At 45.4% G+C, this 20,738-nt stretch overlaps 2 protein-coding genes across 3 annotated transcripts in view; one reads left to right on the forward strand and one right to left on the reverse strand.

The window, feature by feature from the left end:
- The window catches only part of UROC1 (urocanate hydratase 1), a 62,183-nt gene extending 57,925 nt beyond the window's left edge, over positions 1 to 4,258 (reverse strand). The window contains exon 1 of the mRNA XM_090021923.1: positions 3,993 to 4,258. Within this exon, the coding sequence (XP_089878049.1) occupies positions 3,993 to 4,118 (126 nt within the window). The 5' untranslated portion in view covers positions 4,119 to 4,258. The remainder of the gene's footprint in view (positions 1 to 3,992) is intronic.
- A 4,103-nt stretch (positions 4,259 to 8,361) lies between these two features.
- LOC149855851 (netrin-4-like) overlaps positions 8,362 to 20,738 on the forward strand; it is a 91,497-nt gene continuing 79,120 nt past the window's right edge. Inside the window, exons 1-2 of one of the 2 annotated variants that reach the window (XM_090022290.1) lie at positions 8,362 to 9,315; positions 19,133 to 19,674. In XM_090022290.1, the coding sequence (XP_089878416.1) occupies positions 9,258 to 9,315; positions 19,133 to 19,674 (600 nt within the window). In that variant the 5' untranslated portion in view covers positions 8,362 to 9,257. Of the gene's footprint in view, positions 9,325 to 19,132; positions 19,675 to 20,738 lie in introns of both variants that reach the window. The other variant, XM_090022289.1, reaches the window with a different exon arrangement.

The following is a 20,738-nucleotide window of genomic DNA, read 5'->3' on the forward strand; positions in this document are numbered from 1 at the left end:
AAACTATCAGGTGTGCCTGACCAATTGCTACAAAGGAGTGTAACTTTAATTTTGTATCTATTCACTATTGATTATTCAGCAAATCCTTTAGTATTAGTGATGGAATTCAGCCCCTTGTAGAGGGAAAATACAAGATCTATGTGACATCTAAGGTCTCATAAACTCATTAGAATACAGGGCCTTGTGCTGATCTTGGAGTAGGAGTAAGTTTTATCCCAAATGAACAGATCCCAGAGAAACAGTCTCCTTGTGGATACTCTGCAAGCAGAAGAAGAGAAGGTGACCCTCACAGCGCTTGTATTCTTTGAATGCTTTGTATTCATACCAACTATAGTTACGGGTGCTTAGCATTTCTAAAAATCAGGCTCTGACTACACTTGAGGGTAGAACTGGAAAGTTTACCCGAATCACTTAGGCTTTTGTGAAAATCCCACCTAGAAAGAACTATTCATGTGTTTTTCTCATTTCAACTTGTACTTGATACAAAATGCTTCTGGTGGATCAGAACTAACATTTCTCTACCATTTTTAGCATACTTCTTGTTTCTTGCTCAATAGAACTAGTAGGGCTGTTACATTCAAAGCAATGCTTGGCCCTGACTTCAGAGGGGAGCAGGATGCAGCCAAAAGAATGCAGTAAATCCCACTACACTTCATCAGCTACTTATATCTTTGTCATGGGACGCTTGAGAAACCAGAAATATCAGAGCTTTTGTTTCTTTAAATGAGTTTCCTTACCTCTCTCCTTAAAACCATTGACTGGGTCAGGATTCATATGAAAGGACTCAATTCCATTTTATAACAATGCTATCAGACCTTTCCATTTGAGGGTCTCAAAGCACTTTACAAACATAAAAAAGAAGCTTCACAGCCCTAATTTATTTGTAGGAAACTGAGGCACACACAGGGGAACTGACTGTCCCAAAGGCACAATGATTCCTTCAGTCCCTGTTTTGTACTTTTAACAACAAGATGAACATTTAATCTGTCCCATCTGTCTTCTTTTGTCTAGTGATTCTAAGGCTAAGAATTTTTAGTGGAACTGGTCTCCGAAAAGGGATTGTAAAAATGAAATTGTCTTTTTTTAAATGATCCTCCTTCAGTAACATTCAATTCAGATGATCTCAGTTTAGGAGTAAAAGAAGATCTTTCTGCCTGTCCATTGATGTACATGAGCTCTCAAAGTCTAACTGGGTTCTTTGTGGCCAGGACTTTCAAAGCCATCTGCCTAGAGTGAGCGTCCTCAATCCATATTAGGATGTAACATCAGAAGCCTGATTTTCAAAAGTGCCAGCAGCTACCAGAGCTACATGTCTTCCTTCTCCTGCCCTAGGCTCAATGAGAGCTGCTAGATACCCAGCAATTTTGCAAAGGTGTCCTTTAGGCTTCTATTCTTGACATTTTTGGCTCATGCCCTTTTATGTTGAAACCTCTAGCAAAAATAGCCCAGCTAGAAGTTAGCTGATGATGTCAAAGCATAACTCTGAATAGAAATCCATCTTGCTCTCCTCTAGCTGCATTAACACAATCACAAAAAGTTAGTATCACTTGTTCTTGTCAGCGGCCCGTGCACATGTGATTCAAGGGAACAGAAGGGCAAATTCCCTGAGTAAGAGGAAGAACGTGCCAGTTCATATATTCTCTCCTCTGATTCTAAGCAACACCGATGGGCATATTTTCTCCCCTGAGTGGATAGATATAGCCTCTCACAACTTAACTGGAATCTGTGAATGCCTTTAGCATGCAAAACACTTTTGAATACACACAATTAATGCAAGTTTTAGGGGCATCCTAATTTGCAAAATATTCAGGTCAAGAAATGGATGCTGAAAAACAGAAAGCTTGAGGTTCCTGAGATGGAGAGGAAAGACAGAGGATAAGGCTCTCTCAAGCCATAGGCAATGGAAGTGGAAGAAGAGAACTCAGGAAACTTACAGATGAAATAGGTTTTCAAAAATGGTTTGGTTGATCCAAGGAGATTAATGATGACATGGCATACAGAATTGCATATCTCTTCAGCAAGCCCCCAAATACCTGGATCTTTATAAATCTTACTTCATACATTTACATTATTACCAGAAACAGAGGCACAACAAAAACTAAACAATGAAATGGCTGAGAATTATTACTGCAAATACAGAAAAATTAGAGCAAAGGGATATGAACATACAAGACCAGATTCTCAGCTGGTGAAAATCAACAGAGTCCCACTAATTTTGCCCCAGCTGAGGATTTGGCATAACCTATTTTTTACTTCGCTCATTATCCATTTAAATTACATAATCCTATATACAGAAAAAAAATCTCCCAAAAGTTTTAGCATTATGCATTGCTGATCAAAGCCAAAACATAGTCTCAAGGTTTTGAAAACTCTGTGTAGACTTAGCATAGAAGGCATCTTAAAAAGAGATTTGGATTTTTAGATATAAAATAAATACCAGCTGGAACTTTAAACCTGCTAAGACTTTAAGGTGGAGGATTAAGAATAAAATAAAATCAGAAAGGAAGCTTTTAAGTCTTTAACAGGCCAATAAAAAAAATACCTTTACAACCAGCATGACCTTTTATTACATGTGGTTGATAAGGAGGGAAGAGTGGGCTGCTCAAAACCAAACAGGGTCTAAGACAGTTTCTACAACATGTCTGGTCTAGGAAAATGCTGTGGAGAACACAATTGATGTTCTTCTCCTTGTGGGATTATAGCGGGCAAGAAACTGCATGAGCAGTATATTCCTTACCGTTTCACAAGGAAGAAAGGGAGAGGACTCTCTCATGCTAGAGTGAGGGGGGTTAGCCCCTCTCTAGGTTCACACACTCATTTTAGAATAGCTGCAGATTGTTTATGTCTCTGCACAGCTGTGCTGTTGCTTTTCCCTTTACATGAAGCAGGGGTCTTTCAAGCAATACTGCCATTCACTTCCATAAGGCTGTGCTTTAATAGCCAGAGAGGACTCATCAGCAGTGGCTGATCCATAGAGCAACATTAAATCCTCATTGGCTATAGCTCATGGCAGTGCCCCTCTTGCTAAGCAAGTGCCCATGGAGTCCCAGTCTGTAAAAGTGGGGGTTCCCATCCCATGGAGTGGGGATGGGGACATGACAAAGAGTTTAGTTTTATGCACCCTCAGCCCTGAAGGGTTTAACTATTGTGGCTCCTCTTAGCTTGACTCCACATGCCAACTCATCACTGCCATAAGCACAATATGATTCCACTGGTGCCAATGGAGGGTGCCACCTAGTCATGAATATGTCCCTACACATCCCCATGTGGGGGGAAAAGTACCATCTTCTATTGTGATTGCTAACATTATCTGATGAAACACAGCTTTTCAAACCACTCAGGAACCTATCTTGCTGCCCTTGTCTTAGATTCCTAGTAACTTTGCCCTTTGACCCTTCATTTTTAATTTAACCTTTTGGTGTTAAAATTAAAAACAAAAATAAAAAATCTCAACGATGAACCAGGAGTCATGATTACTTAACAGTATAGCATGCCTGGTCAAACAATGGACATTGCCCAACCACAAACAAATAATTAACTCAAAGTCTTGAGGTCTGTGTCCCCATGCCATCCTGTTTCTGACTACATTTTCACAGGTATTTTCCCCTGTCAAGTCTTATAAGCAAAAAATAAAATATATCCATGGCAGAGATTTGTAGCAAGGTGTTGACTTTCCCTACTTTATGCTGGGCTAGCCTGTTCTTAACAGAGTGCTAGGTGAAAGGTGCTGGGTAGACAGTGATGGAGCCTAAAGTCCCAGTTTAGGCACCAAAGTGTCTGACCCGATCTTTGGGGAAGGATTCCTGGAATAAAAAGCAGAAGAGCCTCCATGGCTGTGTCCCTCTGCCATGTCAGAGATATTATATTTATTCAATTGCCAAGAGCTTAGGTAGCTCACACCTGGAGAAGCATTTGGGGCACCAGCTCTGCTGCTTTGACCAGAGAGGATCTGAGGGAGATGGGAGGCCTAGCCCTGCAGACAGCTGCATTACCTTCTCCTCCTGAGCGGTGAGGTTGGGGGTCCTCACAGGCGCATGTGGAATTCCTCTCTTTCGACCTCTGTTTTCAGGCACGGGGTGCAGTGGGAGGCCACTGCAGATTTCCTTCAGGCTGGACATACCTGCTGGGGAGACAAGAGATGGAGGAAAAGTGGGTTCAGGAGAGTGAGGAGGAAGCAGTACTTGGGAACAGCAGCAGCTCCGAGAGGATCTCCAACGAAACAACCCGCCTGCTGGCTTCTGCAAACAGGTCTCCCCAGCTGTGAGCACAGACAGGACAGGTGACACACCTCCTCACGCTGGGCTGTCCCATTGGCTCTTCCGTCCCCCCTGGAGATGAATCATTCACAGTTGTGCTGTTTATTCTCTGGATGCTTTTTCAGCTGCCTCTGGGCTGAAATATTGGGCTCAGGCCTCCATTACTTTCACACCCCAACTTCAGTGTCACCTGGGGCCCAAGACTTGTGTAGGAGTCTTGCATGAATAATGATTGCAAGCTCTGCCTTTTACAGTTCCAGGAGGTAATACCTGAACACTGGAGCTCTCTCTCTGACAGTCGGATAGGCACCATACCTCAATCCTGACCATCTTGCCTTTCCAATAGGAACTGTTGCCAAGGATAATGGTAAGAATAGCACCCCAAATACATTCTTGTTACTGTATGTACTGGCGTGCTATCTGATTTACACTGAGAGTATACCTGTTTGTTAGATACTGGCATCAGTTTGCTCTATTGTGCAAAAAAGAAAGCCTCCACACATTAATGGCTTTTGTCCACTGTGATTAACAGCAACCAAAATGTCTTAGGTTCCTCCCATTCAGGCAGTAGAAGCAAATAAATATGCTGACCTTGACATTCCACTTAAGTTGCAACATGAACTTTAATCTCAGGTTTGAGCCTCTGCATAAATTATGTAGGAGTTTTTCAATCCTTGATAGATACATGGTGCCACAGTCAGAGTCCAGGGGATTTTCTCCTGAAAGAAACGTAAGGCTGCTGAAGTCAATTGGGAGAATTATCTGCATTTGGACTCTGTTATTGAGTCCATAATCTGAGGAGAGAGGGGATGTAACAGTAATGTGAAATGCAAACCTCTCTATATCTAAGTCCAATAAATTTATTCTTTTAGAAAGGCCTATGTGATAAGAGGGAAGTCTACTGGATTGTAAAGAAATTTAATGCAATTCTATAGAAATTACTTTAAACATTTATGGAATGTCAAAAAAACTAGCAACATAAACCCGCAAGGGCCTTCCCAGGGCATTTAGCCCAGGGATTCCACAAGATCATCCAATCCAATGCCCCCAGCACACCACAGACACAAAATGAGTATAAAATAAGAGAGAGAAAAATCTACAGTGTGCCACAAGTAAAAGACAGGGAGATCAGGGCACTACCTATGGGGTACAAGGGCAGGGAATGTGTTAGGTTAACATTGATTCAGGTTATAGGTTAGGTTAACATAGGTCCAAGGAAGAGGCCCATGCCCCATGCTATAGGCAAAAAAGAAACAAACCCCACAATTGCCAATCTGACCTTGCAGGAAATTTCTTTCCTCGCCCCAAACCTGGCATCCCTTTCTCAAAGGTTTTCACAAGCAATCCTCCAGAATCCTATAGCAGGGATATCAAGGATGTATTTGGTAGCCATGTTGGTCTGAGACAAAAAGAAAGACAAAAAGCAAACTCTACAATTCTTGATTCAGAGATGATATCTTTTATTAGGCCAACTAACTAATCACACACACAAAAAATCTTTTTCTGCAAGCTTTCGGGCACACTCACCCATCCTCAGGCTCAGGGAAAATTAAAAGTGGCAAAAAGTCCCCATAGATAGAAAATAAACTTCATTTCTGCACAGAGGAAGCTTAAGGTGGACGTCTGTTTCTATGAAGATTGACAGGAGGGTTGTACATTTTCAAGACTGATAGGGCTGTTCCCTAAGGCAGCAATACACAAACACTGGCAACAGTAAAGAGCTCTTTGGTGCAGAGCTTCAGCATAGGAGTGTGACGTAATCTCAGCTTGCACAGAAGACACAGAATTGGAGTTGAGGATGCCCAGAGTCCCATAGGACTTGTACACTCTGCAGAGTCTGGCCTGAGGACAGTCCTTAACATGGCTTATAACAGCAGGATAGCGGCATGTTGCATAAGGATTATGCAATATTGGAATGGTTTTAAAATAAGCATGAAAAACAGAAATAAGACAACACCTTGTCTCCCTCTTCATTTACAGGTATTTATTAAGTTTTCTTTATTAGAAACAAGACAAGTGGCAGGTAAGGATCAAGAGAGGAAAATCCCCATTTGTGTGACAATCGTCTGTACACACACACGTGGCATATACAATTTGCTTCCTCCTGTCAGCTGTCTGGTGTGACCCATCTTCTTGTTTTTCTGCTTTTGGCCCTAGTCTTGCAAACACTGAAGCACAAGTGGCTTATGTCATGCTTCCATTCTCATTGAAGGGGCTTTAGTTTCACCTCCATTTAAAATCAAGAATATCTCTGGAGATGCTGATCCAGTTGCACAGCTGTAAAGCTGAAGTAAGAGAGATCAGAGCCAGGCCCACCGGGAGAGAAGGCTAGGCAAGAACAGTCATCCAAGAAGAGTCATTCATGCCTTTGTGTGTCCGATGGAGCCTTAAAGAGCAATGAGAGTCATAGTAAGACTTCCAGTTACCAGTGCAGAGTCCCAGTGAGGTCAGCAGAGCCCTGTGCTACCAGGCACCTACTGCAGGAAGGCGCCCGGAGCTTGTAGGCGCTTTGGGGTAGGGGCTGCCTCAGGTTGTGCCCGGTGCAACACAGAGTGGGCATGCTGCAACATCATCTTGTTTCAGACTCCTGGGAGCCCATAAGTCCCTTTGCAGCCTGAGTTGCCTCTACTCAGGAAAAGAAAGGGATCACCCAGCTGGGCTCCCAGGCTGGCTGCACTTCGATTTAAAAGCCCCTTTTAAACCAAACTTTCCAGCTGCAGAAAGACATGCATGCCGGTAGCAGAACACTTTAACCTCTCAGGATACTACGTCCTGGGATGGGGGCTTTATTGGACAGCAAGCTGTTCAGAATGGATCTGAATAGGAGAAATTGCAGAACAAGAAATTGCCCACAGACTGGATTGTGTTAAGCATGGTTTAAACAGGGACCAGGGATTCATAACACATTACTTGTGTTTCTAGGGGGTTACCGCTTGTTTGCTTGTCTCTCCCAGCACCACCCCCTTTCCCCTCTCATCTCTTTCTCCCCCATTCCTTGTCTTTTTTAGACAAATGCCCACCTCCTTCTTGCACTCTGCTTTCTGCTCCTCCTTTCACAGCATCTGATGAAGCCAGCTCCAGCTCAGGAAAGCTTGTGCCAAATCCTTGATCTTCAAGGCAAGTCTCCTTTCACCAGAAAGCTGGAGGTGTCTTATTCTAAACACATTAGGGCATTTGCCATGGGGGAACACCTCCCGGAGTTATTAATGTAATACACGACAGCCAGTGCCATGGCAAGGAAGTTTGGCACCGGGGCAAAGCCCCCAGTGGCAGCTCACCCTTGCCCCATGCACAGATCTGGGGGGCACATGTCCCTGGGAATGCCTGCAGTGCTGGGAGCCACCTTCCTCCCATCCCTGCGCCCCCTCCAACAAGTCACTCACGGCTCCATCCCTGGCTGGGCAGCGCCTGTTGGCACCCCTTCGCTTCGGCACCCGGGGCAGTCTCCCTGCACACCCCTCCCCCCCACCCTCCTCTGGCACTGGCGATGGCTTTCTAAATCACAGAAGGTCAGCATCATTTGCTCTCGTCAGCGGTCCATGCACGTGTGATTCAAAGGAACAGAAGGGCAAATTCCCTGAGTAAGAGGAGGAAGAACGTGCCTGTTCATGTATTCTCTCCTCTGACTCTAAGCAACACCGATGGGCATGTTTTCTCCCCTGAGTGGATCGATGGAGACTCTCACAACTTACCTGGAACCTGTGAATGCCTTTAGCATGCAAAAACCCACTTCTGAATATACACAATGGGTGCAAGATTTTATTTTCACAGCCTAAAACATAGGGCATCTCCATCCTTGGAGGTTTTTAAGAGCCTCGCGTGGGATGATCTCATCGGGGCAGGCCCTGCTTTGAGCAAGGGGGGTGGACTAGATGCGAGGCCCCTTCCAGCCCTAACTTTCTCCGGTTAGTCTACAAGGTGCAAACCTGCCCCGCCCCCTGCTGCACAGCGCCCCCAGCGGCAGGCCCGGCGGCAGGCGCCGCTTCCCCGCGGGCCGACAGAGGGCGCTGCACGCAGCCGGCTCCGGGCGGCGGCGCCGGGCATTTCACTTAAAGGGCCAGGACTGCAATTGAGCCGCCTGCCGCGCCCGGCCGGCGGCCCCCGGCTCCGGCGGCAGAGGGGGGAGCGCCTGGCAGCCCCACGTGCCCAGCTGCCAGGGGGTGCAAACTACCCCGCCTTTAAAAAAAAAAAAAAAAAGGAGCAGGGGCATGATCACATGTCACGCTCATCCCTGCCTGCAGCCAGCCTGGAGGGCAGCGAGCGCGGGGTGTGCCAGCCGCTGGCAGGGAGCGGGGCGTCGGGGGCCCCCGGGCCTGGCAGGGAAGGAGGGCGCTGACTGCCCCCCTTGCACTGCGGGCGGGAGGGGGTCCCTCCAGGCTCCCCCCTCCCACCCCACGCCCCAAGCCCCTCCCTGGTCCCGGCCCCAGCGCCTCGTGCCCGGGACGCGGCGAGTGGATCCGCTGCAGCCGGTGCGCGGAGCCGGAGCCGGAGCCTGCGCGGCCGGGCTGGGCTGTGCGGGGTCCCCGGTCCGCCCCCGCTAGCCGCGGAGGGAGGGCGAGGGGGCAAGACCTGGGGAAGGGGGGAGAAAAGGGCAAGCCCCCCCCCCCCCGAACAAAGTGCAAGAGAAAGTTTCTTTGTAAAACAAGAGCATCTAGCCCCAGCGCGGGGCAGAGAGGAGAAGCTGGGCCAGAGAGGTGAGCTTCACCTACTGAAGGGGGAAACGCCACTCGCTTCCCGGGGAGCGATGGGCGAGTGACTCCCACCCTGGAGCCAGCAGAGACCAGGAAAGAGGTCTGGATTTTTTTTTTTTTTAAACAAAAGCAAGCAACCAAAAAGCCTCCCCAACCAGATCAGAAGCATGAGGCACCAGCCGCTGCTCTTGCCCTAAGAAGAAGGTGAGAAAGAAGGCAGGAAACGGGAGCTATGCAGGCACCAGACCTGTAGATGCATGAGATTCTCCTTGCACCTTGAGGACGGGGGTGATTTGTTTGCCTGACAGCCATGCAGCATAAAGGCATCACGCTGATCGTCTTCTTGGAGTACATCGTTGCTGGCCAAGGTGAGGCAGGTAAGTCGAAATCAGTCAACCAATCAGTCAATATTGCCAGGCACCAGACAGCTAAACCTGACTCCTAAAACAGAGCAAGGGGAGGAAGGGTGGAAACCAGGTATTTGAAAGTCTCTTGCATGCTTTCTTTTCTTTCGGTATTTTATACTGTACAGTCAGAAGACTATGAGCTATATGAGATGCATATGTAGTCTTCCCCCAATACAGAGCTCTGCAGTACTACTCCCCTGTGAACACTACTCCCCTGTGAAATAAAACACTTTAGTAGGTTATGCTGTTAAAAGGACACAGCATCCTGTCAGTGTGCATTAATATAAAGGAAGAAGGACCAGCTGGTGGGAGGGCAAGAACTGAGATATTCAGAGAGTTTGTTTGGCTGGACAAGACTTTCTTTCTAGATAGGATAAGATTCAGAAGTCAGATTCGTGGGACAGTATTGCTGAAAATAATTGCCTCATCCTGGGCTGGGATTTATTTTTCTTCAGTGAAGGAAAGATTTTATGCAGGAACTTTCTGCCTCAGCTAGATTATCTATCCTATTGTATAAAGAGGACTTGTATTTATTGCACTGCCTAACTATCTTAATGGTCAGGATTTGATGGGCAAGGCTAAATGAAAATTATTCATCTTAGAGGATCAATAAGATGGGAAGTAGAGCGTAGAAAGTGGTTACTTGTAATGAATATTAGACTAAGCTGCAATGGTATTTATAGTGAATTCTAAAAAGCACCTTTTTATTATGACTGAGGTTGGCTCCCCTTCAGTGGTGGAAGTGGGGCAGTGGAGGAACAGGCTTAAATCATCTTTTAAGGTCAGAAAGGGAAAAGAAGAGGCTCATCTCTGAGGAACTTTAGTGACTGGGTCAGAAAAAAAAATGAAGACAGCATCAATAAACCAGGACTAGGTTACCAATGGGTTGATTCGTATGCTGTTTCTTATCAGAGTATAGGCTTGTGATCTCTTCCTTTAGATGGGAGGTTTAAATTTCACCTGCATGCGCAGAGTATTAGGATAACTTTCGCCTGACAGTGACTTGCAGGATACTCAAGTTTTCTGCCGCTGCACAATCTCTATTAAACACAGCAAAGTAGCTTCAGCTCAGGTTATTCCTTGGCTAGAATTGAATTTGGAACATAATTAGGCATTCAACATAGCTTCAGATATATTTTTCTTAAGTAAAAAGAACAAAATAAACTGAAATCAGAGTAAGCAGAAAGCTATCCCCCAGTGGTTTATCCTGAATCAAATCAAAATCACAGCATTATTGGGGAAAGTTATGAGGAGGGGCACTGTACCTCACTTGCCTGAAGTCATTTATCCCAAGCATTAGCTGGTTTCCCTGATTGAGACTATCTTGTCGGATAGGACCCATGTGGTTGATGTACAGTGCAGAAAATATATGGAGGTATCGCCAGTCATGTTCTTGATCCCAACTAGGAAAAATGTGATGCATCCAAAGTAGAATTTAAGTGTATACAATTTGCACAGCCAAGGTGCAACCGTATGGAGATGCACCTTGTAGCACTCTACTAAAAAATTCTGAAATTGTTTGCTTTTTCATGTATTGACTTATACACACTCAGAGTTAGGGTTTGAGACATAACAATTAAAGGACATCACAAGGATGGTGCATCCCCTGAAAGTTAAGCCTGATCAAGCTAAGGAGCTGCTAAATTTTATACAATTTCCCTGCTTTTATTTAAATAATAAAATACTGACCCAATAACCCACAAGAGCTGCATGCTCCTTCTTGATTTGTTTTCTTTTTAAGTGTTTTCTAATTTCAAATATCAAAGTAAGTTCAATTACAGCCTGAGTGCATAGTGACCTGAACATGATACCAACTGTTTGATGGCTACGGGATGTCCTCTGTAAAATGAGTTCCCAGGTTCAGCCTTCTTCAGAGATGGTGGGTGCTAATGTCAGAGGATTTTATATATATCTAACTTGGCCCATGCAATGAACTCCCTCTTGTCCCTGGAGCTGGTCTCTCCTGGTCTCTCTCATAGGGCATTGATGGGGCATGGTGGATGCATGAGATGTATCTGCTGGTGCCATGCTTGATCTGTGGTGAAAGCAATAGAGTCTCCAGGACTGTGAAGCCTGACTCCCTAGGCCATTACAAATAATATAAAGAATAACAGTAAAATAAAATAAAGCCAGGACGATGAATGGCAGGTGTCAGGTTGCTCTTGTGAAGCTCATGTTATCCAGCACTGCTGTCAGTTCGGACTCAGGGCCTTATTCTCTTTGCACATCAGCACTGGAAACTGCCGTGGACTTACGAGGCTGACAGCAGCTGGTGCTTTAATGTCAGCTTTCTGCCCTTTCTCCCTCCAGAGGGCATGGTTCTGCCTGGCTGTGCCTCTTAATGGCAGATCTCCAAAAAGGGGTGTGGTTTTGCCAAAAATAGCCATTTCTAACACCAAACTTAAAATCAGTTGTGAACTCTTCTTTCAAAAAATCATCAAAACCTGATGTTGGGTAATTATCTGCCAGTCCTTCACTGGGCAGTGCCCAGAACTATAGATTTTTCTGTGTTCTGTCTTTGACATTGGACACAACTGGCCTGAATTATTAGAGGGTGCCCAGCTTCTATGGGATCCAGTACCTCTGAAAATCAGGCCACAGGTGTGTGAACAAAGTGTGGCTACAGAAGAGATGCAGACAGATGGAATGCAATTAGCCAAGTTGGCATATAGCCAGGACACTGAGCCTGATTGATTCTCATGTGACTTCTTTTTTTTTGCCTGGGTTAGCGCACCTCTGATCTGAGGTGGAGTGGGATTGCCCAGAGGAGTTTGAAACAGTTTTTGGTTTCCACAATTCGTTCGATTTCAGCCTTTCTGATCAGAGACCGAAAGGAGGAACTGTTTGTACCAGCTGTAGAAAGGCTTTTGTGATGTGGGTGTGAAGGTGCTGGCAAATGGACCGAGACTTGCCAAACTCACTGCACATTGGCGAGTGACCACTTGAAAAATGCCATAACATTTTGACTACTAGTAATGCGAAAGAGTAAGAGGCGGTGTATCTCATTAATATACCCTTGAGCCCAATACCATACCTGGACAACAGAAAAAGCATTAAAAATTTTGGACCCCCTTTCTGTCCTGGCCCCAGGCAGCCACCCAGTTCACCCATACCTGTGTCCAGGTCTGCTTGAGCCCTCTACCTCCCAACCACAGTCATCGTTAAAACATGCACATTTAACATTTTTCAGTAAACAGATAAAACAAGTGAAATACACCCACACCTATACGCACTCCATGGACATTGGGTGGGACAGGCTTATTATAATGCCAGCTGAAGTGAAACACTACCATGGGGGTGAGGGGCCAAGACAACCCAAAAGCTTTTCAGGTGTCCAAAATATGGATCACTACCTCTTGCAGTGAAAGAGCCTGAAGATGCGGTTCCACGATCGTGTGCATCCAGAACAAGCAAAGGGCCTGGTCCAAATCTCATTACACTCAATGGGATTGTCTTTCTGTTGGCTGCACTGGGCTTTTAGATCAGGCCCCAGATGAACATCCCACTGCCATTCCTTCTGCTTCAGCCTCTAATGAGGGTGATAAATGGGCCTTTTAATATTTAATAAGGCTTTGGATAACATTTGTCAGGCCCTGGTGTGTAATGAGGATCTGAAATTAGCCATCACTTGTCTGAACAGTCATCCAGTGCAACCTTCCAGTTGCGTGACCCATCTCAAATTGAATGGGTCTCTAATCGACAGACAAGCCTGTCGTTGGCCAGCCGTGCACCGGGAAACTGCTGTCTCGCCACACAGCTCTGAAGGAGCCCTAAATAAATAAATATGTGGCTTCTTGGGCCGAGCCATCTATCATCAAGCCAAAGTTAATCAGCCTCAAGAACGTGCAGCCCCCTGTGCACCATTCCGATTGTTTAGCCCTTGATGAATTATTCAGCGAGCCCCTCCTGGCGTTCAGGGATAGTCGCTGGCTGCCTGGCTGGTGTTTTCTCTCCTCAGCGATGCCCTGCCGCTCCCATTCCACGTTGCGCGTTGTAGCCAAGAGATGGATCAGCTGTGTTATCTGGAGGCTGAGCCATCTTCTCCCGATTGATTCCTTTAAAGGCAAATCAACTGCAGATTCCCCCCTCCTTCCCTCAGCCACCCCACAGCTAATTTGCACATTGTTCTTCTCCCCTTTTCCTAATGACACAGCAGTTCAGACAGGAACTCTTTATTGATGTTGCTGCATTAGCAGGCTAGGCAGATAAACCTCCTTGTCAGGGCTGATCCTAAGGGCAACTGTGTCCTTCCTTGTTTAACATGTTCCATTAAATGCAGCTAGAAAATTTGATGGAAGACTGATTGCCCCTCCTTGGGGACCAAAAGGAACAGCTGTTTCCTTTAAAGTGTGTTGCTTATCTTAATTTTCTCTCTTACTTGTCTTGAGCGGCTTCTTCCCTGCCATTTTCTATGCTTACGTTTTCCCTCTCATCCTTTTCTTAGGTACCAGTTGACCTGGATCTGTTCCTTCAGTTCTTTCCTTCTATGTGATTTCTTTCCACGATGCAATGATATGTGCACAGCTTTATAAATGGACCTTCCTCTAGTCAGATGCTTCACTGTATGCTTCAGTGGTATTTTCAACTTAATGCTTGATTCTGCTCAGTAAGAAGGGACAGTCCCAAATCAACCTTCCAAGTGCCTAAATAGGAGTCAGAGTTAAGTTGCAAAGTGTGATCTAAATCCGTGCTATTCAGTGGGCACATCTACATGAGACATTTACTGCGGAGTAAACTAATTACCTCCACAGTAAATGGCTTGCATCTATATGTGCACCCTTATTAAGTTGGAGTAAACTAATTAATTCTAATTAATTCTACAGCAAGGTAGTATTTGTAAATACAAATACTAGCCCATTGCAGATTTTTTACTTTTGCATGTGGAGATGCTGATGCGGCTGGCTGGGGCATGAGGGCACATCAGTGTGAGGGTTACCTGCCAGCTAGCCCCACGCTGGAGCACCCTTGTGCCCCAGCCAGCCCCTCCACAGTATGCTGAGCCGGGTTGGAACAGCCCAGGAATGGCAGGCTGATCCCTGCCGGCCAGGGCTGTTCTGACCTGGCTCAATGTGCTACAGTCTTGGGTGCATGTGTAGATGTGGCACTTGGGAGCAATAAACTGTGGCGCAATAAGCACTGGACTTTATTGCGTCACCTTAATAAACACATGTAGATGCACCCAGTGGCTGCAAAACTACTTAGGTGCCTCCATTTTGGCTTGTAAAGATCCCAAAGTACGTAGACTTGTGCTTATTCTGCATCTTTTGGAGTGACCCAGAACAGCCACCTACACACTTAGCTCTTACCTTGCAGTCCAGTTTGCTGGTGGGAGGTGCCTGAACTGTGCTGAAGTCCTTGATTCCTTATGTCAGGTCAGAGCATGGTTAGCAACTGTATGATGCTAAGAGCAGACATGCTGCTCAATGCAAACACAGCTGCTGGAGGAGGGGCTCACATTTTGTCAAGCAGCAAAAGCACTGACGCAGAAAGTCAGAGACCTTGGTTCTAGGCCCTGACAGGATTCAAACCCTCAGCACCCTTTTCCCAAGAGAATGTGCCTCAACACCAGGCTATGGGCTAGCTTGGATAGAGTCCCCCCGCTTTCCCAGTGGCAGCACTTCATCAGGTAGCCAGGAATGTAATAGTCACCGGGCCAGAGGGAGAGCGTGTGATTTTGTAGCCCATTAGTTATAGCACGGGGAAGTGGGTGGAGATTATTTCCATGTTGTTTTTTTAGCTGATGACTGTAAAATGCTCAGGCAGTCCAAGAAGCCAGCAAGAGGCAGTGTGGCTCTGTGGCCCAGTGAGGAGGTTATTCCCAGGGGCAGCCCTAAGTTCTGTCCAGGACTGTTTCTGCATTATCCTGGGAACAGGAAGATGTGAATTTAAATCCTTCATGATAAGATGGGCCCGACACCTTCTGGGCAAATGTTCTTGCCATTGGGCTAATAGGCTAAGAGGCCCATCCCTAAGCCATTCAAGGTCAGACTCAAAGCTAAGACTGGACAAAGATCTACACAACTTTCTGTAGCCACAGCAGCCTATCAGCAGTAACCAAGAAGTATCAAGCAAGGCATGGGACAGAATCCCTCCTTCTGTCATGGTCAGAAATGACCATGCTAGCTGCAATCAGGGACTAGCAGGCAGGGTGAGAGCCCCTGTGCTGCGTGAAGGCGGTGCAGACAGATCTGACCACTGAGTTAAGAGCTAGTGGCCTAACCATGGCATCTTCTAGCTAATGGCAGGATGCAACCAGATTACCCTTCCAGCCAAGGGCAAGCAGCAATTCAGGGGCTAGCAACACAATCATAGTTCTCTACCCAATTTGGAACAAGGTGCAGACACAACAAGGTGCAGAGCCTCAGGAAGTTACTGGTTACCTGGACAATCTCCCAATGTTATTCCGTAGCCAGCCCAGACAGCAGTTCTTCAGATGTGTTCCATGCTCCAGCCTTATTAGCCTTGAGTTCTGATCATTAGGACATTTGCTGCTGGTTATGTAAATAATGTAATGAATATCAGTCAAAATGCAAATTAGGTTCAATCACACACATCAAACCACCCATGGGCACTATACGCAGCACAGACTGTGGATTGGCTGGAGCAGGCGCTGTGTGTGACATGTCCTGGACCAGCTGGGGCAGGGAAGGGGATGCTGTGCCCCCCATAATGTGGATCCTGGGGTGCATGCTATGTAGTCTGTCCTGGGCCCTGCATGGGGCTGGTGATCCGATGTGCACTGCATGAGTCAGCTCAGACCCAGCAGCACCACCAGGGGCTGGCTGACAGGACTTCATGGGGTGCACCTGGCCCATGGGCCATATATTTGACACCCCTGCTTTAAGCAGCTCTTGATTTTGAATTGGCAATGAAAAAATGCTAATTTTCTTTACTTTGCACTGTTGCACTCTGTCAGAAGTCCATCAGTACTAATTCTAACTTCATTTTAGTTAGAGGATTGGCTTGGTTCAGCATTAAGCAAAGATCCTACCTTTCACCTCATCCTTCATGAGCCTATCAGAAAAGAGGTCTGAGCTGGTTACAGGGCCCATATTAAGCCATGCACATGACTCTGACAATAGAGGTCACTTTGTTCCTCAGGACAAACAGTGAACATACACCTTGAAATGGCTTCAAAATCCATCAAACTTGTCTGCCTTTGAAGAATTGAGATATTAGGAAAACTCTTGAGAAAAAGACCTGACTTTTGGACTCTGAGGCATTAGAATGACAGTGGGCCTGGCATGTAGCTTCCTCTGTGGTACTAATAGGATATAATTTCATACTGTTTGGAGCAGGCTATGGAGCTGGGCTGACATCTTTTAAGCTGCCCTTGGTTAGTTTAATGTCAGGCAGGAGCTCAGCTCTCTGACACCTACAGCAGAGTATGATGCTGCACAGATGCGAGGCAAAATGTGGGACAAAGACGCACAGGGTCAGAACATGCGAGACCCTTTCTCAGCCAGGCCAAGATGGAAGGCTGCAGAAGAATCCTCCCATAAAACAGTCTGAAAAGAAGTGAGGGATCTTCTTCCTCACCCTGCAAGGTTATGATAGAGCATAGGCCCCACACCTTCTCTGCCCAATGGGGTTGAGACACTGAATAGGACAGGTTGCACATGTACATGGAGGAGCTCCAGACCGATTGTGCCTGCCCACGGGTTTGAGATGACCTGTCCAGGACACCTCCCAAAATATCCTAAGCACCCCTGCTCAGGGTTTCAGCCATGAAGTCACCATCTATCTCAAATGCAGGGCAGAAGAGAAAGAGGAACAAAGCTACACAAGCCAAGTGCATTTCTGTCACTGTAAATACTGGTCCAATTTTTTTAATGTCTTGGTGCAGTGTTTATGCTTGTGTTCATTTTACAAGGCCACATCATGAAGTCTTTTCTCAAGTCTCCCTTGGCTTCAAAGAAAGCTTTGCCTGAATGAAAACTGAAGGAAAAAAGACTTCAGATTTGGTCCTTGATTTGCTAAATTTTGAATGAATAGTAAGCTGCTGGACAGCTCCCAGACTAAGAATTGGTGGTCCTATCATGTGTTCCTGGAAGGGTCATTTCCTGTAGGACTTGCAAGTGAAATCCTAGGATCCTATACAACACTGTGGATTAGATCAGGGACCTTCTAAGGTCAACCTTTAGCACCTTCAAGACTTAAGAAATGACAGCCACGTTATATATCATTAGGACAGTGATTCTCCTCAGTTTGTTCATAAGGTCTTGAGGCTGACCTTTTACTCTGTCACAAGGCACAAATGATTTCAAAACAAATGCACATCTCAGGATTTTTAGGGCCCCCAAAATGTTTTTATCTTGTAAGGTGACACACGTATCAATAGAAGAACTTAACAATTTAAAAAAAAATATGAGTGGTTGCAAACTTGGCTGCCTTGAAGTTGCCTTTTGACTTTTTCTTTAAGTGCTTAGACAAGAGACCTGTTGAGTATCCACAGTTCCAGCTCATCTTAATCAGAGTGGTAGGTGCTCAACACATTTGGAAATCAGGCCAACAACATGATACCCAGATATGAACGTAAGTGCCTGACACTGAGATGTGAACATACTGATCTTAATTTGGGGGTCAGAAACTGTCTTTTTTAAAAATGTTTCTATAGCACTTGTGACAATGGGCCCAAATATGAGTGGAGTTTCTAACTACTGCAATGCAGTTGCATACTGTAAGTGTATCTGTCCTTAGATATGGAGATTCACTAGAGTATAATAAAAGCAAGAAAGCACAAGGTTTTCTATGGTTAAACACATATAAATGCACATGTAGAGGGACTCTAAATACATAAAGGATGGCTGTACATAGGACAGTGGTAGATTTTCTCTGTGGTGGCAGGGCACGGGACAAAAAGTAACAGTCTACAATTACAACAAGGGAAATTTAGGTTGGCTATTAGGAAGAACTTTCTGAATCTGAGGGTGGCTAAGCACTGGAATAGTGTATCTAGAGAGACAGTGGAATCTCTATCCCTTGACGTTTGTAAGAGCAGATTAGACCACTGATTCTCAACCAGAGTAATGTGGCATCCTGGGGTGCCTTAAGCTCCTTTCAAGTGTGCCACGGGTTGCTATTCAGTGTTAGCACTGTTAGGTGTGCAAATGTGGTTTACAAAATAAATCCAGAGAATTCCAATAGAAATCCATAGTGTTAAAAACATTCTGACCATTTGTGGTCTTTCAGAGTTCTTTGCAACAGAAGAATTGCTCTATTATTTTTCTGCAGTCAAAAAAAAAAAAAGAGTGAAAACGAAGAGGTGGAATTTTCCAAGGAGTGCCTTGAGTCTTTTGAAGAGTGCCTCAGGTCTTTCAAGGGGTACTTCAAGTCTAAAAAGGCTGAGAACCATTGGGTTAGACAGATACTTGAATAAAACTATTTAGTCAGGGATAATCCTTCCATGGACTGGATGACCTGAAAGCAGAGCTGCCTTTCTAAAAGATATCAGGGCTCGATCCACCCATAATTAGAGGCACATTTTCAAAAGATACCAGCTCCCAACAGGTACTCAAAATAAGGGCCAAATTCACTGAAAAATTCCCATTGGGACACTGAGCTCAAATTCTTAAGAAGGTTTATTACCCCACCTGCAGAGCTGAGCTTGCTTGACAATATGTATGTAACCTTCGGGGGCTGAGAGTACTAAAAGTTGCTAACAGGAGTGGGCAGGTAGCTGTCTCCATCATGGCGTAGGCTATGAGAAGTTTATCTTGCCTCATGTTGAGAATGGTCTGAGAAATCCTTGGTTCTGTTTCGCTTGCCCGTATTTCAGATCCGGTGAAGCTCCGATCCTTCCGCTGCGACGGCCATGCCTGCAATCCTCCTGTGGGGGATCTAGCAACAGGCAGGACTCCAGTCACTCTTACCACTTGCGGGCAGAACAGCACCGAACTTTACTGCTTCTATCCAGACCAGAACCTCCTCCATCAGGCTTCCCAAGGCTGCGGGCAGCCGAGATGCACGAAATGCAATGCCAATCAGCCCGACAATTCCCACCTTCCTGCTGATATGACAGACGATTTCTTTCTGAACCCTGTCTCCTGGTGGCAGTCTGCACAAGGAGTTCACAGAGAGGAAATTAGGCTGGACTTCGAAACGGAGGTCTACCTGACCCACGTCATAGTAGTGTTCAAGTCGCCTCGCCCGGCCGCGATGGTGCTGGAAAGGTCCCAGGACTACGGTCAGACTTGGAGGCCCTATAAATATTTTTCGGTCAACTGTACAGCCACTTTTGGGCTCCAAGATGACATCATTGAGGAGGGCTCAATGTGCACTTCCAGGTATTCAGACGCAGTTCCTTGCACCAGAGGTGAGGTAAGTGGTAACAGGTTTGGACAGTTAAAAAGTTATTTAAAACTGGGAACTAAGAGTTCAGATACATAAATAAATAATAAATAAACATGACAGGGAAATGGTGTTGTATTTAAGTCAAATGTTCTTGACTGTGTTCTGTATAGCTGCTCCTTTTGTACCTGTCAAAATGGTATGTAGGCATGTCTAGGCATTTTCTAGCACCTTCTGATCCAGTATCTTGAAATACATTCCACAGTCCAACAAGCTGCACTTCTCTGTAAGTCTTGCTATGACCATTTTACAGCTGGAGAAACTGAGGTACAGAAACATGAGGCGGTTTGCTTGTAGTCACACAGGAAGATTTTGGTGGAGTTAGGAACAAAATCCAGGTTTCCTGATCATAGGCTTCTGCCTTAACCACAAAACCATACTTCCTTCCCCAGTATAAAAACCTTTGCCTCTGTAGCATATTGGGTTATGCTTACGTTTGTATTTAACCTTGGGGAATATCATTAAGAACATGTGTTGCTGATTAAATAAATCTGGGACGTGGATGGCAGAAAATCAAAAAAATAAAACATTCGCTCAATACAAGCCTCCGCAGTTATAAATGTCGAAACAATTCTGTCAATTTGTACAGCAAATAAATTTGTTAGTATACAGTTCAGTGATATATAGTATGACAGTACATGCTAGAAGTAAGATAATTAAGAATGATATGCTTATAGATCAGACCTTTGAGTAAACCAAGTAGTTTTATACAATGATAAACAACCTAAATACCTACACTGTCTCCCACCACTGAAGTACGGCCATCTCAGCGATGCCATGCAGCAGCTTAGCAGAGAACAGTAACAATACTTTTCTGCAGCACTCTTAATCTCAAAGGAGCCTGGCATTCTAGACAGATTGACAGAGACCACTTAATATTTTGGTGACATGTAGTTATGGATGGAGTGCAAACACATGACCAATTTTGGACCAGCAATTCACAACACCGCTGATCTTGGTTCCAGTGAACCATAGGGAAGCAGCAGGTAGTTACCTAAAAGGTGAACTTTGAGCAGAATGCTTGAGCTAACACT

Source organism: Crocodylus siamensis, chromosome 11, assembly GCF_052110815.1.
Source record: "Crocodylus siamensis isolate JL-2025a chromosome 11, ASM5211081v1, whole genome shotgun sequence".
Taxonomy (NCBI): domain Eukaryota; kingdom Metazoa; phylum Chordata; order Crocodylia; family Crocodylidae; genus Crocodylus; species Crocodylus siamensis.